The 23,926-nt window shown below is 41.1% G+C and overlaps 1 protein-coding gene across 3 annotated transcripts; it reads left to right on the forward strand.

Annotated features, from left to right (window-relative positions):
• The first annotated feature begins 9,106 nt into the window (after window positions 1-9,106).
• SC5D (sterol-C5-desaturase) lies at window positions 9,107-21,771 on the forward strand. Of its 3 annotated transcripts, XM_040258231.1 has the most exons (6): window positions 9,222-9,331; window positions 9,522-9,600; window positions 15,263-15,480; window positions 16,242-16,374; window positions 18,497-18,597; window positions 18,954-21,096. In XM_040258231.1, exons 3-6 carry the CDS (start codon window positions 15,271-15,273, stop codon window positions 19,407-19,409), a joined length of 900 nt encoding a protein of 299 aa, XP_040114165.1. In that variant the 5' UTR covers window positions 9,222-9,331; window positions 9,522-9,600; window positions 15,263-15,270; the 3' UTR covers window positions 19,410-21,096. The 3 variants fall into 3 exon arrangements, with proteins under 3 accessions (XP_040114164.1, XP_040114165.1, XP_040114166.1); XM_040258230.1 differs by lacking the exon at window positions 9,522-9,600 and having other exon boundaries at window positions 9,107-9,331; window positions 18,954-21,771; XM_040258232.1 differs by lacking the exons at window positions 9,222-9,331; window positions 9,522-9,600 and adding an exon at window positions 11,503-11,748 and having other exon boundaries at window positions 18,954-21,771.
• Window positions 21,772-23,926: the final 2,155 nt, after the last annotated feature.

Raw genomic sequence — 23,926 nt, forward strand, 5'->3', positions numbered from 1 at the left:
AGATGTTGACAATTTGATCTCAGGTTCCTCTGCCTTTTCTAAAACCAGCTTAAATTTCTGGAAGTTCACAGTTCACATTTTGAAGACTAGCTTGCAGAATTTTGAGCAATACTTTGCTAGCATGTGAGATGAGTGCAATCGTGCAGCAGTTTAAACATGCTTTGGCATTGCCTTTCTTTGGGATTGGAATGAAAACTGACTTTTTCCAGTCCTGTGGCCACTGTTGGGTTTTCCAAATTTGCTGGCATATTGAGTGCAGTATTTTAGGATTTGAAAGAGCTCAACTGGAATTTCATCACCTCCACTAGCTTTGTGTGTAGTGATGCTGCCAAAGGCCCACCTCACTTTGTACTCCAGGATGTCTGACTCTAGGTGAGTGATCACACCATCCTGGTTATCTGCATCATAAACATATTTTTGTATAGTTCTTCTGAGTATTCTTGTCACATCTTTATACCTTCAGCTACTGTTAAGTCCATATCATTTGTGTCCTTTGCTGTGCTCACCTTTGCATGAAATGTTCCCTTGCTATCTCTAAGCTTCTTGAAGAGATCACTAGTCTTTTCCATTCTATTGTTTATTTCTTTTCACTGATCACTGAGGAAGGCTTTCTTATCCTACCTTACTATTCTTTGGAATTCTGCATTCAAATGGGCATATCTTTTCTCCTTTTTCTTTTACTTCTCTTCTTTTCTCAGCTATTTGCAAGGCCTCCACAGACAAATATTTTGCCTTTTTGCATTTGTTTTTCTTGGGAATGGTCTTGATCACTGCCTCCTGTACAATGTCATGAACCTCCCTCCATAGTTCTTCAGGCACTCTGTCTATCATATCTAATCCCTTGAATCTATCTGTCACTTCCACTGTATAATTGTAAGGGATTTGATTTAGGTCATACCTGAATGGTCTAGTGGTTTCCCTACTTTCTTCAATTTAAGTCTGAATTTTGCAGTAAGGAGTTCATAATCTGAGCCACAGTCATCTCCAGGTCTTTTTTTCTTTGCTGACTGTAGAGAACTTCTCCATCTTTGGATGCAAATAATAATCAATCTGGTTTCGGTATAAACCACCTGGTGATGTCCACATGTAAAGTCTTCTCTTGTGTTGTTGGAAGAGGATGTTTTCTATAACCAGTGCATTCACTTGGCAAAACGCTGTTACCCTTTGCCCTGCTTCATTTTGTAATCCAAGGCCAAACTTGTTTCTTACACCAGGCACCTCTTGTCTTCCTACTTTTGTGACACAAACTTTATCATTAAAGTTTATTCACTAGAGCAGTGGTGCCCAAACTTCATCAAACACTGTAATCAACTCAGTTTGTTAAATCCAGCTTCTTGAGGTCATCCCATAGTTTCTGATTTAGCAGGTCTGGTATGGCTTCTTTATTTCCAGGAAACTCTAAATGGGTTGGACAGTGCTGGTTGGCCTTTGCTAACCACTCCACTGAGGTTTCCAGGAAGGTCTATTCACAAGTGTGACCACTCCAATTCATATTTAGAAAAGCTAATAACTACAAAAAACAAACAAACAAAAAAACACACACTACACATTTCCATGCAAAAGCAAATATCTAGGGAGCTACAGATTTACTAATTAGCTTGATTTACTAATCTTACTAATTAGCAGATTTACTAATCTGCTTTATCTGTATTACAAAAACATTTGTGGCATTTCAGTTCAGTTCAGTTCAGTTCTGTCGCTCAGTCGTGTCCGACTCTTTGAGACCCCATGAATCGCAGCACACCAGGCCTTCCTGTCCATCACCAACTCCCAGAGTTCACTCAGAGTCGCGTCCATCAAGTCAGTGATGCCATCCAGCCATCTCATCCTCTGTCGTCCCCTTCTCAGCCTGCCCCCAATCCCTCCCAGCATCAGAGTCTTTTCCAATGAGTCAACTCTTTGCATGAGGTGGCCAAAGTACTGGAGTTTCAGCTTTAGCATCATTCCTTCCAAAGAACACCCAGGGCTGATCTTCAGAATGGACTGGTTGGATCTCCTGGCAGTCCAAGGGACTCTCAAGAGTCTTCTCCAACACCACAGTTCAAAGGCATAAATTCTTCGGTGCTCAGCTTTCTTCACAGTCCAACTCTCACATCCATACATGACTACTGGAAAAACCATAGCCTTGACTAGACGGACCTTAGTCGGCAAAGTAATGTCTCTGCTTTTGAATATGCTATCTAGGTTGGTCATAACTTTTCTTCCAAGGAGTAAGCGTCTTTTAATTTCATGGCTGCAGTCACCATCTGTGGTGATTTTGGAGCCCAAAAAAATAAAGTCTACCACTGTTTCCACTGTTTCTCCATCTATTTCCCATGAAGTGATGGGACCGGATGCCATGATCTTCGTTTTCTGAATGTTGAGCTTTAAGCCAACTTTTTCACTCTCCTCTTTTACTTTCATCAAGAGGCTTTTTAGTTCCTCTTCACTTTCTGCCATAAGGGTGGTGTCATCTGCATATCTAAGGTTATTGACATTTCTCCCTGCAATCTTGATTCCAGCTTATGTTTCTTCCAGTCCAGCGTTTCTCATGATGTACTCTGCATATAAGTTAAATAAGCAGGGTGATAATATACCGCCTTGACGTACTCCTTTTCCTATCTGGAACCAGTCTGTTGTTCCATGTCCAGTTCTAACTGTTGCTTCCTGACCCGCATACAGATTTCTCAAGAGGCAGGTCAGGTGGTCTGGTATTCCCATCTCTCTCAGAATTTGCCACAGTTTATTGTGATCCACACAGTCAAAGGCTTTGGCATAGTCAATAAAACAGAAATAAATGTCTTTCTGGAACTCTCTTCCTTTTTCCATGATCCAGCGGATGTTGGCAATTTGATCTCTGGTTCCTCTGCCTTTTCTAAAACCAACTTGAACATCAGCAAGTTCACAGTTCACGTATTGCTGAAGCCTGGCTTGGAGAATTTTGAGCATTACTTTACTAGCGTGTGAGATGAGTGCAATTGTGCGGTAGTTTGAGCATTCTTTGGCATTGCCTTTCTTAGGGATTGGAATGAAAACTGACCTTTTCCAGTCCTGTGGCCACTGCTGAGTTTTCCAAATTTGCTGGCATATTGAATGCAGCACTTTCACAGCATCATCTTTCAGGATTTGAAAGAGCTCAACTGGAATTCCATCACCTCCACTAGCTTTGTTCGTAGTGATGCTTTCTAAGGCCCACTTGACTTCACATTCCAGGATGTCTGGCTCTAGATGAGTGATCACACCATTGTGATTATCTGGGTCGTGAAGATCTTTTTTGTACAGTTCTTCTGTGTATTCTTGCCACCTCTTCTTAATATCTTCTGCTTCTGTTAGGTCCATACCATTTCTGTCTTTTATTGAGCCTGTCTTTGCATGAAGTGTTTCCTTGGTATCTCTAATTTTCTTGAAGAGATCTCTAGTCTTTCCGATTCTGTTCTTTTCCTCTATTTCTTTGCATTGATCACTGAAGAAGGCTTTCTTATCTCTTCTTGCTATTCTTTGGAACTCTGCATTCAGATGCTTATATCTTTTCCTTTTCTCCTTTGCTTTTCACTTCTCTTCTTTTCACAGCTATTTGTAAGGCCTCCCCAGACAGCCATTTTGCTGTTTTGCATTTCTTTTCCATGGGGATGGTCTTGATCCCTGTCTCCTGTACAATGTCACGAACCTCATTCCATAGTTCATCAGGCACTCTATGTATCAGATCTAGGCCCTTAAATCTATTTCTCACTTCCACTGTATAATCATAAGGGATTTTATTTAGGTCATATCTGAATGGTCTAGCAGTTTTCCCTACTTTCTTCAATTTAAGTCTGAATTTGGTAATAAGGAGTTCATGATCTGAGCCATAGTCACCTCCTGGTCTTGTTTTTGTTGACTGTATAGAGCTTCTCAATCTTTGGCTGCAGAGACTATAACCAATCTGATTTCAGTGTTGACCATCTCGTGATGTCCACGTATAGAGTCTTCTCTTGTGTTGTTGGAAGAGGGTGTTTGCTATGACCAGTGCATTTTCTTGGCAAAACTCTTATTAGTCTTTGCCCTGCTTCATTCCTCATTCCAAGGCCAAATTTACCTGTTACTCCAGGTGTTTCTTGACTTCCTACTTTTGCATTCCAGTCCCCTATAATGAAAAGGACATCTTTTTGGGGTGTTAGTTCTAAAAGGTCTTGTAGGTCTTCATAGAACTGTTCAACTTCAGCTTCTTCAGCGTTACTGGTTGGGGCACAGACTTGGATTATGGTGATACTGAATGGTTTGCCTTGGAAACGAACAGAGATCATTCTGTTGTTTTTGAGATTGCATCCAAGTACTGCATTTCGGACTCTTTTGTTGACCATGATGGCTACTCCATTTCTTCTGAGGGATTCCTGCCTGCAGTAGTAGATATAATGGTCATCTGAGTTAAATTCACCCATTCCAGTACATTTTAGTTCACTGATTCCTAGAATGTCGACGTTCACCCTTGCCATCTCTTGTTTGACCACTTCCAATTTGCCTTGATTCATGGACCTGACATTCCAGGTTCCTATGCAATATTGCTCTTTACAGCATCAGACCTTGCTTCTATCACCAGTCACATCCACAGCTGGGTATTGTTTTTGCTTTGGCTCCATCCCTTCATTCTTTCTGGAGTTATTTCTCCACTGATCTCCAGTAGCATATTGGCCACCTCCTTATTACCAAATTCAGACTGAAATTGACGAAAACAGGGAAAACCACTAGACCATTCAGGTATGACCTCAATCAAACCCCTTATGATTATACAGTGGAAGTGAGAAATAGATTTAAGGGCCTAGATCTGGTAGATAGAGTGCCTGGTGAACTATGGAATGAGGTTCGTGACATTGTGCAGGAGACAGGGATCAAGACCATTCCCATGGAAAAGAAATGCAAAACAGCAAAATGGCTGTCTGGGGAGGCCTTACAAATAGCTGTGAAAAGAAGAGAAGCCAAAAGCAAAGGAGAAAAGTAAAGATATAAGCATCTGAATGCAGAGTTCCAAAGAATAGCAAGAAGAGATAAGAAAGCCTTCTTCAGAGATCAATGCAAAGAAATAGAGGAAAAGAACAGAATGGGAAAGACTAGAGATCTCTTCAAGAAAATTAGAGATACCAAGGGAACACTTCATGCAAAGATGGGCTCGATAAAGGACAGAAATGGTATGGACCTAACAGAAGCAGAAGATATTAAGAAGAGATGGCAAGAATACACAGAAGAACTGTACAAAAAAGATCGTCACGACCCAGATAATCACGATGGTGTGATCACTCATCTAGAGCCAGATATCCTGGAATGTGAAGTCAAGTGGGCCTTAGAAAGCATCACTATGAACACAGCTAGTGGAGGTGATGGAATTCCAGTTGAGCTCTTTCAAATCCTGAAAGATGATGCTGTGAAAGTACTGCACTCAATATGCCAGCAAATTTGGAAAACTCAGCAGTGGCCACAGGACTGGAAAAGGTCAGTTTTCATTCCAATCCCTAAGAAAGGCAATGCCAAAGAATGCTCAAACTACCACACAATTGCACTCATCTCACACGCTAGTAAAGTAATGCTCAAAATTCTCCAAGCCAGGCTTCAGCAATACGTGAACCGTGAACTCCCTGATGTTCAAACTGGTTTTAGAAAAGGCAGAGGAACCAGAGATCAAATTGCCAACATCCGCTGGATCATGCAGAAAGCAAGAGAGTTCCAGGAAAACATCTATTTCTGTTTTATTGACTATGCCAAAGCCTTTGACTGTGTGGATCACAATAAACTGTGGAAAATTCTGAGAGAGATGGGAATACCAGACCATCTAACCTGCCTCTTGTGAAATCTGTATTCAGGCCAGGAAGCAACAGTTAGGACTACACAGGGAACAATAGACTGGTTCCAAATAGGAAAAGGAGTACGTCAAGGCTGTGTATTCTCACCCTGCTTATTTAACTTATATGCAGAGTACATCATGAGAAACGCTGGACTAGAAGAAACATAAGCTGGAATCAAGATTGCTGGGAGAAATATCAATAACCTCAGATATGCAGATGACACTACCCTTATGACAGAAAGTGAAGAGGAACTAAAAAGCCTCTTGATGAAAGTAAAAGAGGAGAGTGAAAAAGTTGGCTTAAATCTCAACATTCAGAAAACGAAGATCATGGCATCTAGCCCCATCACTTCATGGGAAATAGATGGAGAAACAATGGAAACAGTGGCAAACTTTATTTTTTTAGGCTCCAAAATCACTGCAGTTGGTGACTGCAGCCATGAAATTAAAAGACGCTTACTCCTTGGAAGAAAAGTTATGACCAACCTAGATAGCATATTCAAAAGCAGAGACATTACTTTGCTGACTAAGGTCCGTCTAGTCAAGGCTATGGTTTTTCCAGTAGTCATGTATGGATGTGAGAGTTGGACTGTGAAGAAAGCTGAGCGCCAAAGAATTGATGCCTTTGAACTGTGGTGTTGGAGAAGACTCTTGAGAGTCCCTTGGACTGCCAGGAGATCCAACCAGTCCATTCTGAAGGAGATCAGCCCTGGGTGTTCTTTGGAAGGAATGATGCTAAACCTGAATCTCCAGTACTTTGGCCACCTCATGTGAGGCCACTCATTGGAAAAGACTTTGATGCTGGGAGGGATTGGAGGCAGGTGGAGAAGGAGACAACAGAGGATGAGATGGCTGGATGACATCACTGACTCGATGGACACGAGTCTGAGTGAACTCAGGGAGTTGGTGATGGACAAGGAGGCCTGGAGTGCTGCGATTCATGGGGTCGCAAAGAGTCGGACACGACTGAGCAACTGAACTGAACTGAACTGACTGGGGAGTTCCTCTTTCAGTATCCTATCATTTTGCCTTTTCATACTGTTCATGGGGTTCTCAAGGCTAGAATACTGAAGTGGCTTGCCATTCCCTTCTCCAGTGGACCATTTTGTCAGATCTCTCCACCATGACCCGCCTGTCTTGGGTTGCCCCACAGGTATGGCTTAGTTTCATTGAGTTAGACAAGGGTGTGATCCTAGTGTGATTAGATTGACTAGTGTTCTGTGAGTATGGTTTCAGTGTGTCTGCCCTCTGATGCCCTCTTGTAACACCTACCATCTTACTTGGGTTTCTCTTACCTTGGGCGTGGGGTACCTATTCACAGCTGCTACAGCAAAGCGCAGCTGCTGCACTACCTAAACTGGTTTGGCCAAATTCAAACCACTTAATGTTACAGAAAAGAGTAGGCCCCAGGTTGTGAAACAGGTACTAGTAAAGTGACAAACAACTTACCCCTTCTTAAGCTGAAATGATTCCAACACACACATCAAAGGAAATATCTACTTCCCTCAAGGCACAGTTGGAGAAAACAATGGCACCCCACTCCAGTACTCTTGCCTGGAAAATCCCATGGACAGAGAAGCCTGGTGGGCTGCAGTCCATGGGGTTGCTAAGAGTCGGACCTGACTGAGCGACTTCAATTTCACTTTTCACTTTCATGCATTGGAGAAGGAAATGGCAACCCACTCCAGTGTTCTTGCCTGGAAAATCCCAGGGACGGGGCAGCCTGGTGGGCTGCCATCTATGGGGTCTCACAGAGTTGGACACGACTGAAGTGACTTAGCAAAAGCAGCAGCAGCAAGGCTTAGTAAGGTATAAACCTGCCACAGGACTGGAAAAGGTCAGTTTTCATTCCAATCCCAAAGAAAGGCAATGCCAATGAATGTTCAAACTACCACACAATTCACTCATCTCACATGCTAGCAAAGTAATGCTCAAAACTCTCCAAGCCAGGCTTCAACAGTACATGAACTGTGAACTTCCAGATGTTTAAGCTGGATTTAGAAAAGGCAGAGGAACCAGAGATCAAATTGCCACCACCTGTTGGATCATCGAAAAAGCAAGAGAGTTCCAGAAAAACATCTACTTCAGCTTTATTGACTATGCCAAAGCCTTTGACTGTGTGGATCACAATAAACTGTGGAAAACTTAAAGAGATGGGACCACCTTACCTGCTTCCTGAGAAATCTGTATGCAAATCAAGAAGCAACAGTTAGAACTGGACATGGAACAACAGACTGGTTCCAAATTGGCAAAGGAGTACATGAAGGCTATATGTTGTCACCCTGCTTATTTAACTTATATGCAGAGTACATCATGCTAAATGCCAGGCTGACTGAAGCACAAGCTGGAATCAAGATTGCCAGGAGAAATATCAATAACCTTGGATATGCAGATGATACCACCCTTATAACAGAAAGCAAAGAACTAAAGATCCTCTTGATGAAAGTGAAAGAGGAGAGTGAAAATATTGGTTTAAACTCAACATGAAGAAAACTAAGGTCATGCCATCTGGTCCCATCACTTCGTGGCAAATAGGTGGGGAAACAATGACAGACTATTTTCTTGGGTGACTGCAGCCATGAAATTAAGAGACGCTTGCTCCTTGGAATAAAAGCTATGACCAAACTAGACAGCATATTAAAAAGCAAAGACATTATTTTCTCAACAAAGGTCCATCTAGTCAAAGCTAGTTTTTCCAGTAGTCATGCATGGATGTGAGAGTTGGACTCTAAAGAAAGCTGAGCACAGAAGAATTGACGCCTTTGTTGGAGAAGACTCCTAAGAGTCCCTTGGACTGCAAGGAGAGCCAACCAGTCCATCCTAAAAGAAATCAGTCCTGAATGTTCATTGGAAGCACTGATGCCGAAGCTGAAATTTCAGTACTTTGGCCACCTGATGCGAAAAACTGACTCACTGGAAAAGACCCTGATGCTGAAGGGAAAGACAGAAGGCAGGAGGAGGAGGAGACCACAAAGGATGAGATGGTTGGATAGCATCACCTACTGGATGGACATGAGTTTGAGCAAGCTCTGGGAGTTGGTGATGGACAGGGCAGGCTGGCGTGCTGCAGACACAACTTAAGCTGAAATGATTCCTACTGAACGCTGGACTGAACTGAACTGAAACCTGCTTCCTACAAGACTGCGTTACACACGCCAGCGCCAGTGAGAAAGCAAAAAAAAAAAAAAAAAAAAAACAACAAAAAACCTACCTACAACCCCACGCTCTGTCACTTTGGTACCTAAATCGGGTCCCCGCCTCCCTTCAGCAGGAGAGGGGCGAAAGGGGCGTGTCGGAGCGTGCGGCGCCCACGTGACCGCTGAGAGCCGCCGTCAGCCAAGTCGCGCGATCTGCCGTCATATCAGCTTATGTCGCTAGCCTCTGATTGGCTGGCGGAGGGGGCCGCCCCGAGCGTGAGGTCAGGCTACTCCCTTCCCGACTTCGGCTGCTTGGCTGACCGCGGCGATCCACTAGTTGGGACTGCAGGTGCCCCAGAGGAACCAAGTTGGCGGCTGGGCTCGGGCGACCGATTCTTTCTAGGTAAGGATGACATGGGGGCTGAGAAAGGAGGCCGAATACACCTGAGCGGAATGCATGAGGAGAGGAAGAAGGGGGGCTGGTGGTTAGAGAGACTTCGGCAAGACCCAGGAGGTGAAGTTGAGAGCGTTGTCTGTCTCTCCCCTTCCTCCCCCATCCTGCTGGCGTTTGTTGACTTCTTCCTGGACGTAAGGCCCTGGGCAAGAGCTTGGGCTCTGTCTGCGAAATTTGGCTCAAGGACTCCTGCGCTGACCGTTGGCAGGGACGAGCAGGTAGTTGGCTGAGGGGCTGTGATGGGGCGAGTGCAGGGCGCAGGGCACGCGCGCTGGCCCGGGGCTGGCGGGAGGCGAGTTGCAGCCAGAGACCTTCAGGTTAGGGGCCTCTGCCTGGCCAGAGCGCCTATTTCAGGGCAGGAGGAGGCTTGGACATGAAAGAAACAAAACATGAGAATGGACCTGAAGAAATGTTTGATGTTGGCTATTGCGAAAATCTATTTCAAGGCAAGTTAGTCCACTGAACCCTAGTAAAGCGTTTTGCGACTAATTTCTTTCTGTTCTTGGGGGAATTTTTTTTTTTTTTCCTTTTTCCTTCAAGAGGCAAAGGAATTAGGTTGAAGAATTGGTGATTATTTGTGCAAGCCCCAGTTATTGTCCTGTAATTAAGATGGCTATAGAGACCCTGGCTTTCTATTAACACTTTAAAATTATATGCAAAAGTATGTGAGCTTGTAAGGTCACTGAGAATTTGAAAATTTAAGGAGCAGAAGAGATAATGATGAAGAAGCAGTAGAATTTGGTTAAAGTCCGTGGATTTTGCAACCAGCCTGAGAGTGATTGAGTCCCAGCCCCAGCGTTTGTTTACTTGATCACTCTGGAATTTTGTGTCCAGATTTCATATAAGAATAATGCTAGTACCTAACTTCTAGGGTGTATCTTGAAAGGGTTAAATGAGTTAATATTTACAGTACCTCATGTATAGTAAATGTTGATATTAGAAATGAGCAATTTTTTTAAAAATCAAGTAACACTTTTTTCTGCCTCAGGTTAGAGTAATTTTGACTCAGCTGTGGTTCCTGTAACAGTAGTAATTATAGCTCCTGTTTGTTGAGGAGGTTCCACATGTCAGATAATGCCACAGCCTATACTTCATCTCTAAATCTTAGAACAGTTCTGTAACCTAACCTAGATTTGCTTTTTCCATTTCATAGATGTGGGTTTGAATATAAACTTCAAAATTGAATTGCAGTTTTGAGATCATAATTGTTATGATTTCAAATGATTTCAAACTTTTTTTGTTCAGTTCAGTTGCTCAGTTGTGTCTGACTCTTTGTGACCCCATGAACCACAGCACGCCAGGCCTCCCTGTCCATCACCAACTCCCAGAGTTCACCCAAACCCACGTCCATTGAGTCGGTGATGCCATCCAACCATCTCATCCTGTGTCATCCCCTTCTCCTCCTGCCCTCAATCTTTTCCAGCATCAGGGTCTTTTCAAATGAGTCAGCTCTCCACATCAGGTGGCCAAAGTATTGGAGTTTCAGCTTCAACATCAGTCCCACCAATGAACACCCAGGACTGATTTCCTTTAGAATGGACTGGTTGGATCTCCTTGCAGTCCAAGGGACTCTCAAGAGTCTTCTCCAACACCACAGTTCAAAAACATCAATTCTTCAGTGCTCAGCTTTCTTCACAGTCCAACTCTCACATCCATACATGATTACTGGAAAAACCATAGCCTTGACTAGATGGACCTTTGTTGACAAAGTGATGTCTCTGCTTTTTAATATGCTATCTAGGTTAGTCATAACTTTCCTTCCAGGGAGGAAGCATCTTTTAATTCATATCTGCAGTGATTTTGGAGCCCAGAAAAATAAAGTCAACCACTGTTTCCACTGTTTGCCCAACTATTTGCCATGAAGTGATAGGACTGGATGCCATGATCTTCGTTTTCTGAATGTTGAGCTTTAAGACAACTTTTTCACTCTCCTCTTTCACTTTCATCAAGAGGCTCTTTAGTTCCTCTTCACTTTCTGCCATAAGGGTGGTGTCATCTGCATATCTGAGGTTATTGATATTTCTCCCAGCAATCTTGATTCCAGCTTGTGCTTCCTCCAGCCCAGCCTTTCTCATGATGTACTCTGCATCTAAGTTAAATACGCAGGGTGACAATATGCAGCCTTGACGTACTCTTTGTCAGAAATTACTGCAGTATATTTGTGAGTACCTATTTACTACATCCCACACATTCTGGAAACACTTTAAAACAGGTTTCATCTCACAGTATCTCAGCTGCCTCCAGATGGTCTGAGGTACATTTCCTCCTTCCTTCTAGGCACTGGTTTATTATCACAGCAGTTATATACAGGGAATATTCAAATCAATACAACTCCCATGGTCTTCAGTTAAGAGTTTTTTTAATAAGTAGGGACTGAGAGCTTATTAAAGTTTTTACTTACATCGGATATTAAAAGTTAAATTAAAAGTTAAAGAATGCTCATGGTTAATGTTTGAGTTATCTTTGGCTGCATGATACTGTTCCAGATACTATACTAAGTCCCCTACGTAGGAACCTCCGAGTTTTGAATTTTCAAAGGTATGAACGTGCATTCTGCCAGCGTTGGTGAAGTTGCAGCCTCGCCTCTGTCCCCTGTTGCTGACAGTCCTCAGCTCTACCCTCTCCCTCCTCCTCCTGCTGTCCCCTCCTCTCACCTGTTCATTCGATGCCAGCCCCTGTCTGTATGCCAGCTATTGTACTGTACTACTGTACCTTTCAAGGTATTGTATGGGTAAAATTTTAAATGTTGTATTTTTTGTTTATTTTTTTGTGTATTCTTTCTGTGAAAAGCATTATAAACCTCTTACAGAACAGTACCATGTAGCCGATTGTGTTACTAGATGCTTCAGCTGACTTTGTTGGACTTAGGAACAGAACTTGATCGTATTTAGGGGGCTTACTGTATATGGAATTATGGCTGTTCGGCATTATAGGTAACATGCAAGACTGGTTCACCAACTCCTACCAGCCTTTAAAATGTGTGTGTGCGTGTATGCTAATTTGCTTTAATCATGTCTGACTCTGTGCAACCCTATGGACTCAGCCTGCTGGGCTCCTCTGTCCATGGCATTCTTCAGGCAAGAATACTGGCGTGGTTGCCATTTCCTTCTCCAGGTGATGTTCCCAACCCAAGGATGGAACCCAGGTCTGCTGCATTGCGGGCAGTTTCTTTACCGTCTGAGCCACCAGGGATGTAGCCTTTAGTGGTATAGCAGTATTCTTTTCAGTTGTTAGGTTCTTCTTAAATGTTTGTTCCGTATGTTACTTAATGTACGTGACCTGCTGCTCTGTCCTTTATGGCTTCAGCAACTAGGCTTCTTTTGATCTTCAGATTTCATGTTCGCATGTAGTCTACTGCTTTTATCCGGGAGTCCAGATGAGCCACAGCAATTAGACTTAATATCCAAACTGAGCCCATCATTCCTTGTACCCCCAAAAGTTCCTGTTGCACCCGAATGGACTAGCTCCACAATATTCCCTATTTTGATAACATCATCATCCATTCAGGCAAGGTAAAAAATTTCACAATCATCTTAGATTTTTTAAAATTTATGTATAGTTGATTTACATAATTTTATTAGTTTCTGATGATTGGTTTTCATATTTTTCTCCATTATGGTTTATAACAGGATATTGAATATGTTCCCTGTGCTATATAGCAGGATCTTGTTGTTTATTCTTTCTGTATAATTGTTTGCATTAGACTTCTAAGTCTCTGTTGAATATGTCTATTTGTACAGCTGTTGTCTGAGGTCAGGCAATCATCCTCTCTAGGCTAGTGTACCACACTAGTTAGGAGCAACCAATCACCCTGCATCTCATCAGTACAACACATTCCTAACGCAACAGTTTTTATAAAATATGGGTCTGTTTATACCTCTTTCCTCATCGAAAGTCTTTCGTGTCTCCTCCGTCATGTGCGAGGGAAAGTTCAGTTCCTTAGCAGAGCACCAGATCCAATAGCAAAAGCAGTCTGATACCAGTTTCCTTTTACCAGGTTCATCTTCCACCGTTTTTTTCCCTCTGCTTCACCCTTGTCACGCACTTAAGCATCCACCTTGCCACATCCCATGAGCCGTGAATGTACCATGGCTTTTCCATGCCTTTGCAGTTGTTATTTCTAATTGAAATAATTACCCTCCCCCCTTTTTCCCCCTGGTAATGTCCTTCAAAGCCCAAATCAAAGTACTTCACTGTACAGCCTTCTGTTGTAAGAGGAGATAATTCTGTTGTCTTTTCTAATTTCGTAGTTTGCATATATGTACCTTTTTTGTAGGGCTTCTGAGTAGCCCTGTGGTAAAGAATCCACCTCCAAGGAGGGTGCAGGAGATGCAGGTTCAATCCCTGGGTCAGAAAGATACCCTGGAGAAAGAAATGGCAACCCACTCCAGTATTCTTGCCTGGGAAATCCCATGGACAGAAGAACTGCAGGCTGCAGTCCATGGGGTCCCAAAGGAGTCGGACACAACTTAGCAACTAAACAACAACAACCTATATTGTAGCACTTGAATGGATAGAACAATTCCTTCCTATAGCTGCCTTATTTTGAGGATGGATTTAGACTGGATCTTCTTAATCTTTGTATGCTCATCACCTGGTGTAGTTTGAGTGAATTAACAATATATGATGAAGGATTTATGTCAGTTGATTATAAATTTTCTTCCATGTCAATGTGAGAAAAAATGCTTGCAACTCATATCACAAACAAGGGGCTAAATGCCCTAATAAATAAAGAACTTCTAGAATTTGATTTTAAGAGACTGGATGCTCAGTGGCAATTTTCGGACTTGTTTTTCTTATTGTTGCTGTTGTTCAAAAGTTTTAGTTATAGATGAGGGCTGTTTAGAATACTGGGCACATTTCTCACTACCAACAGTGCAGTGAAAAATGAGAAAATAGATTGTCAATGACGGAGTCAGTGATCAGCCCACAAAAGCTGACTGTGAATTTGCTGAACAGTTTATCCAGGATCATGAATATGGACTCAACTTAAGTTTTTCAAAGTTTAAGCATCTGGAACTGGAGCTGGCATATTTTCCTTTCAAAGAGCTAGATAATAAACATTTGTGAGCCATTCTGTGTCTGTTACAGTGACTCAACCTTGACTTCGTAGTATAGAGAAGCAGCTACAGACAATATAATAGACACATGTGGACATAGCTGTGTTTCAACAAAGCTTCTTTACAGAAACAGGCACTGGATTCAGGCCCTGTGGGACCACAGTTTGCCAACCGCCGAGTGCTGGGAAGCCGGCAGCGGGGGTGGGGGGAAATAAATGTATTCTAGTTTTCAGTGTCAAGAACACATCTTTTGTTCCATCATTGAGAGTTCCGGTCAGTCACAAAAACAAATAGTCTCTGACTGTTATGGTTGTGGTCACAACATAGATCCCTTTAGGGAATTGACCTGAAGTCTCAGCACTGAAGCAAAAGTCTCTGAAATCTGAATCCTTTTAGAAGAAAGATACCGCTGAAACTTGTAGCTGAAGGAGAAAGCCATTTATCTAAATACCTTTACTATTTGCATGCTATTACCCTGTCTTCCGGCATATAGTGGAAGCAAACACTGAGATGCAGTTAGATCTGGACCCAATGCCAGCCATCAGCCTGGCCTTGGAGAAGAAGTTTTGTGGGCCCCAGTTTCTCTCACTGAGCTTTGGTGTCCCCACGTATAAGATGGAGAGACTGGGCCCTAGTCCAGAGGTGACATTGAAGACCCCTTCTGGCTCTAATGATGGCATTTACAGGATTGCAGTAGCAGCAGACTTGTACTTCATATGCTTATGAAGGCAGGAACTTCATATATAGTTTTTCTGAAAAATTTTTGCTTTGAGAAATGTCAACATGGGGAAGTAATTGTTGTTACCTGTTTATCCTTTAGGGGCTAAGATGGATCTTGTACTCAGTATTGCAGATTATTATGTTTTTACACCGTACATATATCCAGCCACATGGCCAGAGGACAACATCTTCCGACAAGCTATCACTCTCCTGATTGTAACAAATCTCGGTGGTTTTATACTGTATTTCTTCTTTGCAACACTGAGTTATTATTTTGTCTATGATCATTTATTAATGAAACACCCACAATTTTTAAAGGTAGGTGGTTTTCTTATTTACTGTTTAATTACTATTACAGTAAAAATAGCAAGGTGATGTATCAATATTTGTGAGATTTTCAGATTAAACTGGTTATAACCTTTAGAGTTTCTAAAACCAGCTCCAAGTGGGATATTTTTGGAAGAACTAGTCTTCTCTCTCCTTTCCTTAATTTAAACAGATAAACTGTACTTTTTTTTTTTTTAACTGTAAGCCTGGTCTTGCTAAACACATAGACAAGAATTTCTTTGCTAATAGTAATCAATAAATAAATGTATACATTTGTATAATTGTTTTAATATTAAACTTTCACAAGCTGAAATATGCTTTTTACTATGTATATAGTTTTTGACTAGATAATCCAAACTCAGCAGATATAGACCTGTTTAGTGACTTTTCTGTTTCAGTTACTTGTATCTGTCAGTCACTACAAAGAGTGAGGGGGAAAATGTAGAGAGGGTTGGGGATGGAAATTAATTATGAAATAAATTATTATTCTGTAAATACAAATTTGGAATAGAGATTTTGTAGGAAGGGGAAAAGAAGTTTTAGAATTTAAAATATTTGTTGCATTTGCTTCCTGCAAAAGGAATGTTTTTTTAACACACCCCTGCCCAAACAGTAACATTTTAGTAGAAGCTGTTTAGAGGTAAGTGCCTTCATATAAAAGAGATGTTCAAAATCCAATCTGGAACAGTTGTGTGCTAGTTTTGTTTAACATGGATTCTGTGCTTTGTAAGTATTGGAAACTTCATTTTCAGAATCAGGTCTCTCGAGAGATTGCGCATTCTGTCCAGTCAATGCCATGGATGAGCATCCCCACGGTTTTACTGTTCCTACTAGAGGTGAGAGGTTACAGCAGACTCTATGACGGCATAGGAGAGTTTCCATATGGTGAGTTTCCATATACGGTGTAAGAGTTTCCGTATATAGTGTAAACTTCAGGCACAGATGGTTTCTTGAAAGAGTCAAATCTGCCTCTTCTTTTCTTCAAAATAATTAAAAGTTCTTCAGTTTGTTTTTATGTGTGCATGCTTAGTTGCTTCAGTCGTGTCTGACTCTTTGCCACCATATCAGCTGTAGCCCACCAGGCTCCTCTGTCCATGAGTTTCTCCAGGCAAGAATACTGGAGTGGATTGCTATGCCCTCCTCCAGGGGATATTCCCAACCCAGGGATAGAACCCACGTCTCTTATGTTTCCTGCATTGGCAGGCAGGTTCCCACTAGTGCCACCTGGGAAGCCCAGTTTGTATTCAGTATTCTACTTTAATTTGTTCGTGTCCTGCCACATATGTGCATTTCTTTAATTTCATCTCAACTTTAAAGTCTTTATTGTAGCTGAAATTGTGCCCAGGAGAAGATTGGCATCTTCAGAGCTGGAGCCTTGAGTTTGTTTCCTAGTACCTATATTGAATTCAAGAATCCACCCCCCAAAAAAAAAGATAAATCTCAAGTGATTGATCCTTATAAAAAAATCAGAAGACAATTTTTTTAAAAAAAACCTATCATTTATTTATTTTTTTAATCCATCATTATTTATATCACAAAATTGAAACCCTTGCTATGCATGCTGGTTTGGACTCTGATTTATTATATTTCTGGCCAATGTTTATGCCCATATTTTCATGCCAGTTAGTTTTAGAATTATATTGCATAAATATCCATTTAAATAAACTTTATTTAAATGATCCATACTTTTAGATCTTTAGATTTTTTTCTTGTTTTTCTATTATAAACAGTGCTACAGTGACTAAAGTTTTGTGAAATTCTGGAATTACTTCATCAAGGTACATTTCTAGTATCTAGTATTAGAAAGTAAGAATAATACAGAGTTAAAATGTGTTGTTCATATGTACCAGCTTTAGTTCTAAGCTTTTCATGTGTCATTACTCCATCTTATTCTACATTAATCCTATGAGGTAGGTACTACTATATGCTCCTTTAGGGGTGAGTAAATTAAGTGTACAGAAGAGTTTCAGTAACTTGCTGAGCTCACTTGACAAGTAAGGGGTGGATCTGGGACTGAAATCCAAGCTTGCTGGCATCAGCACCCCTGCTCTCCTAGTAAAAGTTTAGTTTTCAGAGGAGGGAACAAAAGTCACACACCAGGGTGCTGAATTGGCTCAGCCTTGGAAGGTGGGCTGAGTTATGAATAAAAGTAAAAGGAGAGAGGTTTGAGTAAAGATACACAGGCAAGACTCTGAAGATGTTGGGAGGATGCTAAGTGAACCAGGCTGGTTAGTACATGAGTAGATGAGGTTAGAAAGGTCAGAAGGAGTTGGGTTACAGAGTAAATGCTCATAATACCATGGCTTAAGGTAGTTTGTGGAAAATAAAATTCTAAGCAGAGGAGGTAACATATGTAAAGATGTGTGTTATGAAGATAAATATGAAAGGAAAAATAAATAACATTATTCTCCAGCATTTAGATAATAAAGATACCCTAGGAGTATACTCTTTCTGTTTCGTAAGTATCCTCATAGTTTAATTAAGAAATATTTTATGTAGGACACTTCCAAGTTTTTATGAGAGGAAAATGAACAGATCCCAGAGTCAAGGGAAATGGAAGTTGTGATGTATGGAATTAACAAAGCAGATAGTTGGCAGTGTTTGGGTCTAGTATCCTGTTTTGTCTCCTTAGACGGACCTATCAAAAGTAACCTCTGAACAAACTTATGTTTGCTGGTGGGGAAGGACAGATAGTTAGGGAGTTTGGGATCAATGTGTACACACTGCTATATTTAAAATGGATAACCAACAAGGACCTGCTGTATAACACAGGAAACTCTGCTCAGTGTTATGTGGCAGCCTGGATGGGAGGGGAGTTTGGAGGAGAATGGATACATGTGTATATATGGCTGAGTCCCTTCACTGCTCACCTGAAACTATCACAACATTGTTCATTGGCTATAACCCAATACAAAGTAAAAAGTTAAAATATATATTGGGGGAGGGAAAAGTAAACTGATCCTAGGAGCTGAATCTTGATTCTACCATATCCTTTTGTCTCTTATAGGCTGGTTTCAACTCGCTGCTAGTGTCTTCTCCTTTCTCTTCTTCACTGACATGCTGATCTACTGGATTCACAGAGGCCTTCATCATAGACTTGTTTATAAGGTAATAAGCTTGATTCATTTGTAGAGTCAAATACACATTGGAAGAGAGAAAATATACATTTCAGCAGTGGATAACTATAAATCCTGTCTCGTTTTCAAGAATTTCCTCTAACTTATTAAATACCTAAGTAGCCTTAGTCATGATAGGTACCAGGTACATTTTGTTTGTATACTTCTTTATGAATCTGCAAGGGCTGTGCTAAAAATCTTACAGTCTTGGGGATTTTCTAAAGTAATTTGCTGAATTCAACAGCAGTTTTTCAGATAGGTCATTTCCCACAGCATGAGCTTGAAAAACGAAGTAGAATGTTGCACTGGCTAAAGTCTGTGGCATTAACATGGTCTTTTCTTCTGTAGCGCTTACACAAACCTCATCACGTCTGGAAGATTCCAACTCCATTTGCGAGTCACGCTTTTCACCCTCTGGACGGCTTCCTTCAGAGTCTGCCTTACCACATATACCCCTTTATCTTCCCGTTACACAAGGTAGTTTATTTAGGCTTGTACATCTTGGTCAATATCTGGACAATTTCCATTCACGATGGTGATTTTCGTGTTCCCCAGCTCTTAAAGCCTTTTATTAATGGCTCGGCTCATCACACAGACCACCATATGCTCTTTGACTATAATTATGGACAGTATTTCACCTTGTGGGATAGAATTGGAGGCTCATTCAGAAATCCCTCCTCCTTTGAGGGGAATGGACCTCTTAATTATGTGAAGAAAATGGCAGAAGAAAAGCACAATAGCCATGGAGAAAATGGTTATAAAAATGAAAAATTATTCAATGGAGAGTGTACAAAGACTGAGTAGATTATTTCCCAATTATTAACAAATTTTAATCAAGGAAAAATAATCTACATACATTACCGCTAGGAGGCATAGCAAGTGAACAGAATCATTTGAAAAATCAGTATTGTGGGTATAGCTGAGGAATGCTCATAATGGTAAATCAAGGGAACATGCCATGTGTACCACTATTTTAACCTCGTGCTCCAAATACCGGATGTTGCTCTAAGGGACAAGTTGTGTCTTTCTAGCCAGCAGATCTGTAATTTGTATAGCCTCAACAGCAGTTTTTTAAAGTTAGAGGATAGATTATTGAGGGGACTGGGCTATGTCCTTTTGCCTTAATTTGTGCATATTCATTAAAGTAAAATTCGTTGTGCTTAATGATATCAAGACTAAATGGCATAACAAAGAAGTACTAATATGAAGATGATTCCTCATATCAGGAATGATTAAGTATTTGGTACAGTAAGTTCCCTACGTAAAAACAAGTTCCGTTCCGAGAGCCACGTTCGTAAGTCAAATTTGTTTATAAGTCCAACAAAGTTAGCTCATCTACCCAACCAACACAATTGGCTATATAGTACTGTTCTGTAATAGATTTATAAGACTTTTCACACAAATAATATGTAAACGCAAAAAATAAACATCTTTACTTGTATAGTACAGTACCTTGAAAAGTACAGTAATGTAGTATAGCAGATGGCACACGGGCTGTCATCAACTGAACAGGCAAGGAGAGTTACTAACTCAAGGAGGTGGGAGATGGAAGAGCTTCGGATCATCAGCAGTAGGGGATACCAGCTACATCACCACTGCTTTTATGCTTGCTTCAGACATCCTGGGCTTGAAATAAAAATACTGTACTCTACAGCACTGAACAGTAAAGTACACAAAAGCACAGCCGCTTGTACAGGGTGCACGCATGTGACAATGTACACTAGATATGTGAGCTTACCTGACTGGACATGCAGGCGTGTGTCCTCATCTTTGAAGGTTAGAAACGTGAAGGTTCGTATGTAGGGGACTTACTGTGTTGGTATGATAACTTGTGCTTTGTTCAAGTAGAAACATAGGTTTGAAAAAAAATCATAATGTATTATCAGCTCAGTAACCTGATTAATAGCAGGTGTTACAAGATTACTGTCTTTCCAAACATAGAAAACTTACTCTCTGGTGACATTGTAAACTATTATGTTTTACTGATGAACAGATACATTGGGATTTTACAAAACATTATTACTACCTTGATTTAATCCAGATCCGGGATTAAAAATTTTGATGGTTATTGTTTTCAATTGTTATTTAATAGGTGTAAAATGACGTGACTCTGAATATATGTAGAAAGGGAAATTTGATGCCCAGGTAATATATTTAACGCTACTGGTGTTTTTAATTAAATTGATGCACTGCACTTTTGATATGTTTCAAACTTACAATCCTGTGATCTCTATAAAAGGAAATAATTGCCAAATGTTTTAGGCCTATCACTGAAGATTAGTTGAGAAATCTTATTTCACACCCTCCTGTTTCTTTACTTCTTCCCACTCCCTCTGTGAAAAGATCTAACAGAAAACTTTCATTAAGAAATGTCATGTGTTGTAATATAAGTATGTTGGGAAACCATGTTTGCAAAGGTATTGTCTAATCTATTTATGTAAACCATAAAAGTTGATTATGACTGTTATTAAAGTGTATCAGTTAAATATTATAAAAGCATAAAATATTCTTTGTACAAATTTTATATCAATGTGAAACCTCAAAAGTGATGTGGATTGTCAAAACTTTAGAATATCTCCAAATGCTTGCTATCAAGGGGAGAAAGAGAGAAGGGAGTGCCACTTTCTTTTTATATTTCATATCTTTTATTAGATTCTTTTAGGGAGAAGACAATGGCACCCCACTCCAGTACTCTTGCCTGGAAAATCCCATGGACGGAGGAGCCTGGTGGGCTTCAGTCCATGGGGTCTCGAAGAGTCAGACATGACTGAGTGACTTCACTTTCACTTTTCACTTTCCTGCATTGGAGAAGGAAATGGCAACCCACTCCAGTATTCTTACCTGGAGAATCCCTGGGACAGTGGAGCCTGGTGGGCTGCTGTCTATGGGGTCGCACAGAGTCAGACACGACTGAGTGACTTAGCAGCAGCAGCAGCAACAAGACACCAGTCAAAAAATTTAATGCTTTGGATCCAGAAGAAGATGTTTGGTTTTTTCCTTTTCTGTTTAAGTTATTGTTACAGTGTTGCTTAAGCATACCAGTATACCATTTAGTATTTTGTAACTGGTCAGTGCATCTAAATGCTTTTCACTAATCCCCATGGTCCCTGTTTTCCTCTCTGCCTTAAGGAAAAAAAGGAGTTAAGAAGACGTAAACCTTGTTTCCCAAAATGATGAAAGCTAATATTTATTGAGCTTTTATTCTTGATCAGGTAAAAGTCCTTGATGTAAGGACACTGGAACCCAGCTGGTAACTTTCCTGAGATTATTTCTCTTCTCATGTAAAGTCCAGCATGGGTGTTTCTGGTTGGTGAACAGATTTCCACAGTTATCTGAGACCCAGGCTCCTTCCATCTCTGGGCTCTGCTATTCTCCCAGTTTACAAAGTTTTCTCTGTTGAAGGAGCCAGCAGGGGAAGAAGGTAGAGTGCCTATGTTGCTTTGGACAAAACTTAATCATGTGGCCCATCTTACTGGAAAGGATTCTGGGAAATGTGTCCAGCTGTGTTCCTGGGAGGACAGGGTCACCAGTTGTTGACCAGGTAGCCATTCTGCCATGCCCATATAATTTATTTTCCTCTTTTTGTGGGTCCCAATAAAGGTATTGAGGGAATGAATGAACTCAAAATTATTTCAGGTTATCCACTCACTGGATGTCTTGGTGCTCTTAATTCCATAACTTCAGTTATGAGTGTTAAAGTTTCCTCTAGATTCTTAATACTGTGTAGCTAATAGAAAAGAAAGAATATAATCTATGAGGGACGTTTCCTCAGAGATCTTAGTAGTAAACTAGTCTCTGCCCTGCCTGCTCTCTCAAGTTCTGATCTTATTAAGCAGTATTATGTTAAGTAATACAAACAGTGTTTTTTGTGCATAGTCACCACATTATGTTGTTTTCTTTTAGAGGCATTCAGAAATTGCTCATGGAAGTGAGGATCTAAATTCCTTCCCATGGGAATATCAAGTGAAAGACTTTAGAGGAGTTCAGATATTGCTCATGGACGTAAGGATGTAAATTCCTTCCCACATGAATATTAAGTGAAAGACTTGCCTTTGAAACTTTTTGTGGTTATAAGATAGAAAATCAGCGGACTTCCTTGGTGGTCCAATGGCTGCAGTTCAGTTCAGTCGCTCAGTCGTGTCCGACTCTGCCACCCCATGAATCACAGCACACCAGGCCTCCCTGTCCATCACCAGTTCCCCGAGTTCACTCAAACTCATGTCCATCGAGTTGGTGATGCCATCCAGCCATCTCATCCTCTGTCGTCTCCTTCTCCTCCTGCCCCCAGTCCCTCCCAGCATCAGGGTCTTTTCAAATGAGTCAACTCTTTGCATGAGGTGGCCAAAGTACTGGAGTTTCAGCATCAGCATCAGTCCTTCCAATGAACACCCAGGACTGATCTCCTTTAGAATGGACTGGTTGGATCTCCTTGCAGTCCAAAGGACTCTCAAGAGTTTTCTCCAACACCACAGTTCAGAAGCATTAATTCTTCGGCGTTCAGCTTTCTTCACAGTGCAACACTCACATCCATACATGACCACTGGAAAAATCATAGCCTTTAACTAGACGGACCTTTGTTGGCAAAGTAATGTCTCTGCTTTTGAATATGCTATCTAGGTTGGTCATAACTTTCCTTCCGGGGAGGAAGCATCTTTTAATTTCATGGCTGCAGTCACCATCTGCAGTGATTTTGGAGCCCCCAAAAATAAAGTCTACCACTGTTTCCACTGTTTCCCCATCTATTTCCCGTGAAGTGATGGGACTAGATGCCATGATCTTCGTTTTCTGAATGTTGAGCTTTAAACCAACTTTTTCACTCTCCTCTTTCACCTTCAAGAGGCTTTTTAGTTCCTCGTCACTTTCTGCCATAAGGGTGGTGTCATCTGCATATCTGAGGTTATTGATATTTCTGCTAGCAATCTTGATTCCAGTTTGTGCTGCTTCCAGCCCGACATTTCTCATGATGTACTCTGCATATAGTTAAATAAGCATGGTGACAATATACAGCCTTGACGTACTCCTTTTCCTATTTGGAACCAGTCTGTTGTTCCATGTCCAGTTCTAACTGTTGCTTCCTGACCTGCATACAGATTTCTCAAGAGGCAGGTCAGGTGGTCTGGTATTCCCATCCCTTGAAGAATTTTCCACAGATTATTGTGATCACACAGTCAAAAGCTTTGGCATAGTCAAAGCAGAAATAGATGTTTTTCTGGAACTCTCTTGCTTTTTCCATGATCCAGTGGATGTTGTCAATTTGATCTCTGGTTCCTCTGCTTTTCTAAAACCACAGTTAACGTACTGCTCAAGCCTGGCTTGGAGAA

This window comes from Oryx dammah, unplaced genomic scaffold (assembly GCF_014754425.2).
Source record: "Oryx dammah isolate SB20612 unplaced genomic scaffold, SCBI_Odam_1.1 HiC_scaffold_17, whole genome shotgun sequence".
In the NCBI taxonomy this organism is placed as follows: domain Eukaryota; kingdom Metazoa; phylum Chordata; class Mammalia; order Artiodactyla; family Bovidae; genus Oryx; species Oryx dammah.

Coding starts and splice junctions, on each gene's coding strand:
- SC5D (XM_040258230.1), top strand. CDS start 9,160: ATGTCGCTAGCCTCTGATTGGCTGGCGGAGGGGGCCGCCCCGAGCGTG. Junction 15,481..16,241: donor AACACCCACAATTTTTAAAG/GTAGGTGGTTTT, acceptor CTTCATTTTCAG/AATCAGGTCTCTCGAGAGAT. Junction 16,375..18,496: donor CATAGGAGAGTTTCCATATG/GTGAGTTTCCAT, acceptor TGTCTCTTATAG/GCTGGTTTCAACTCGCTGCT.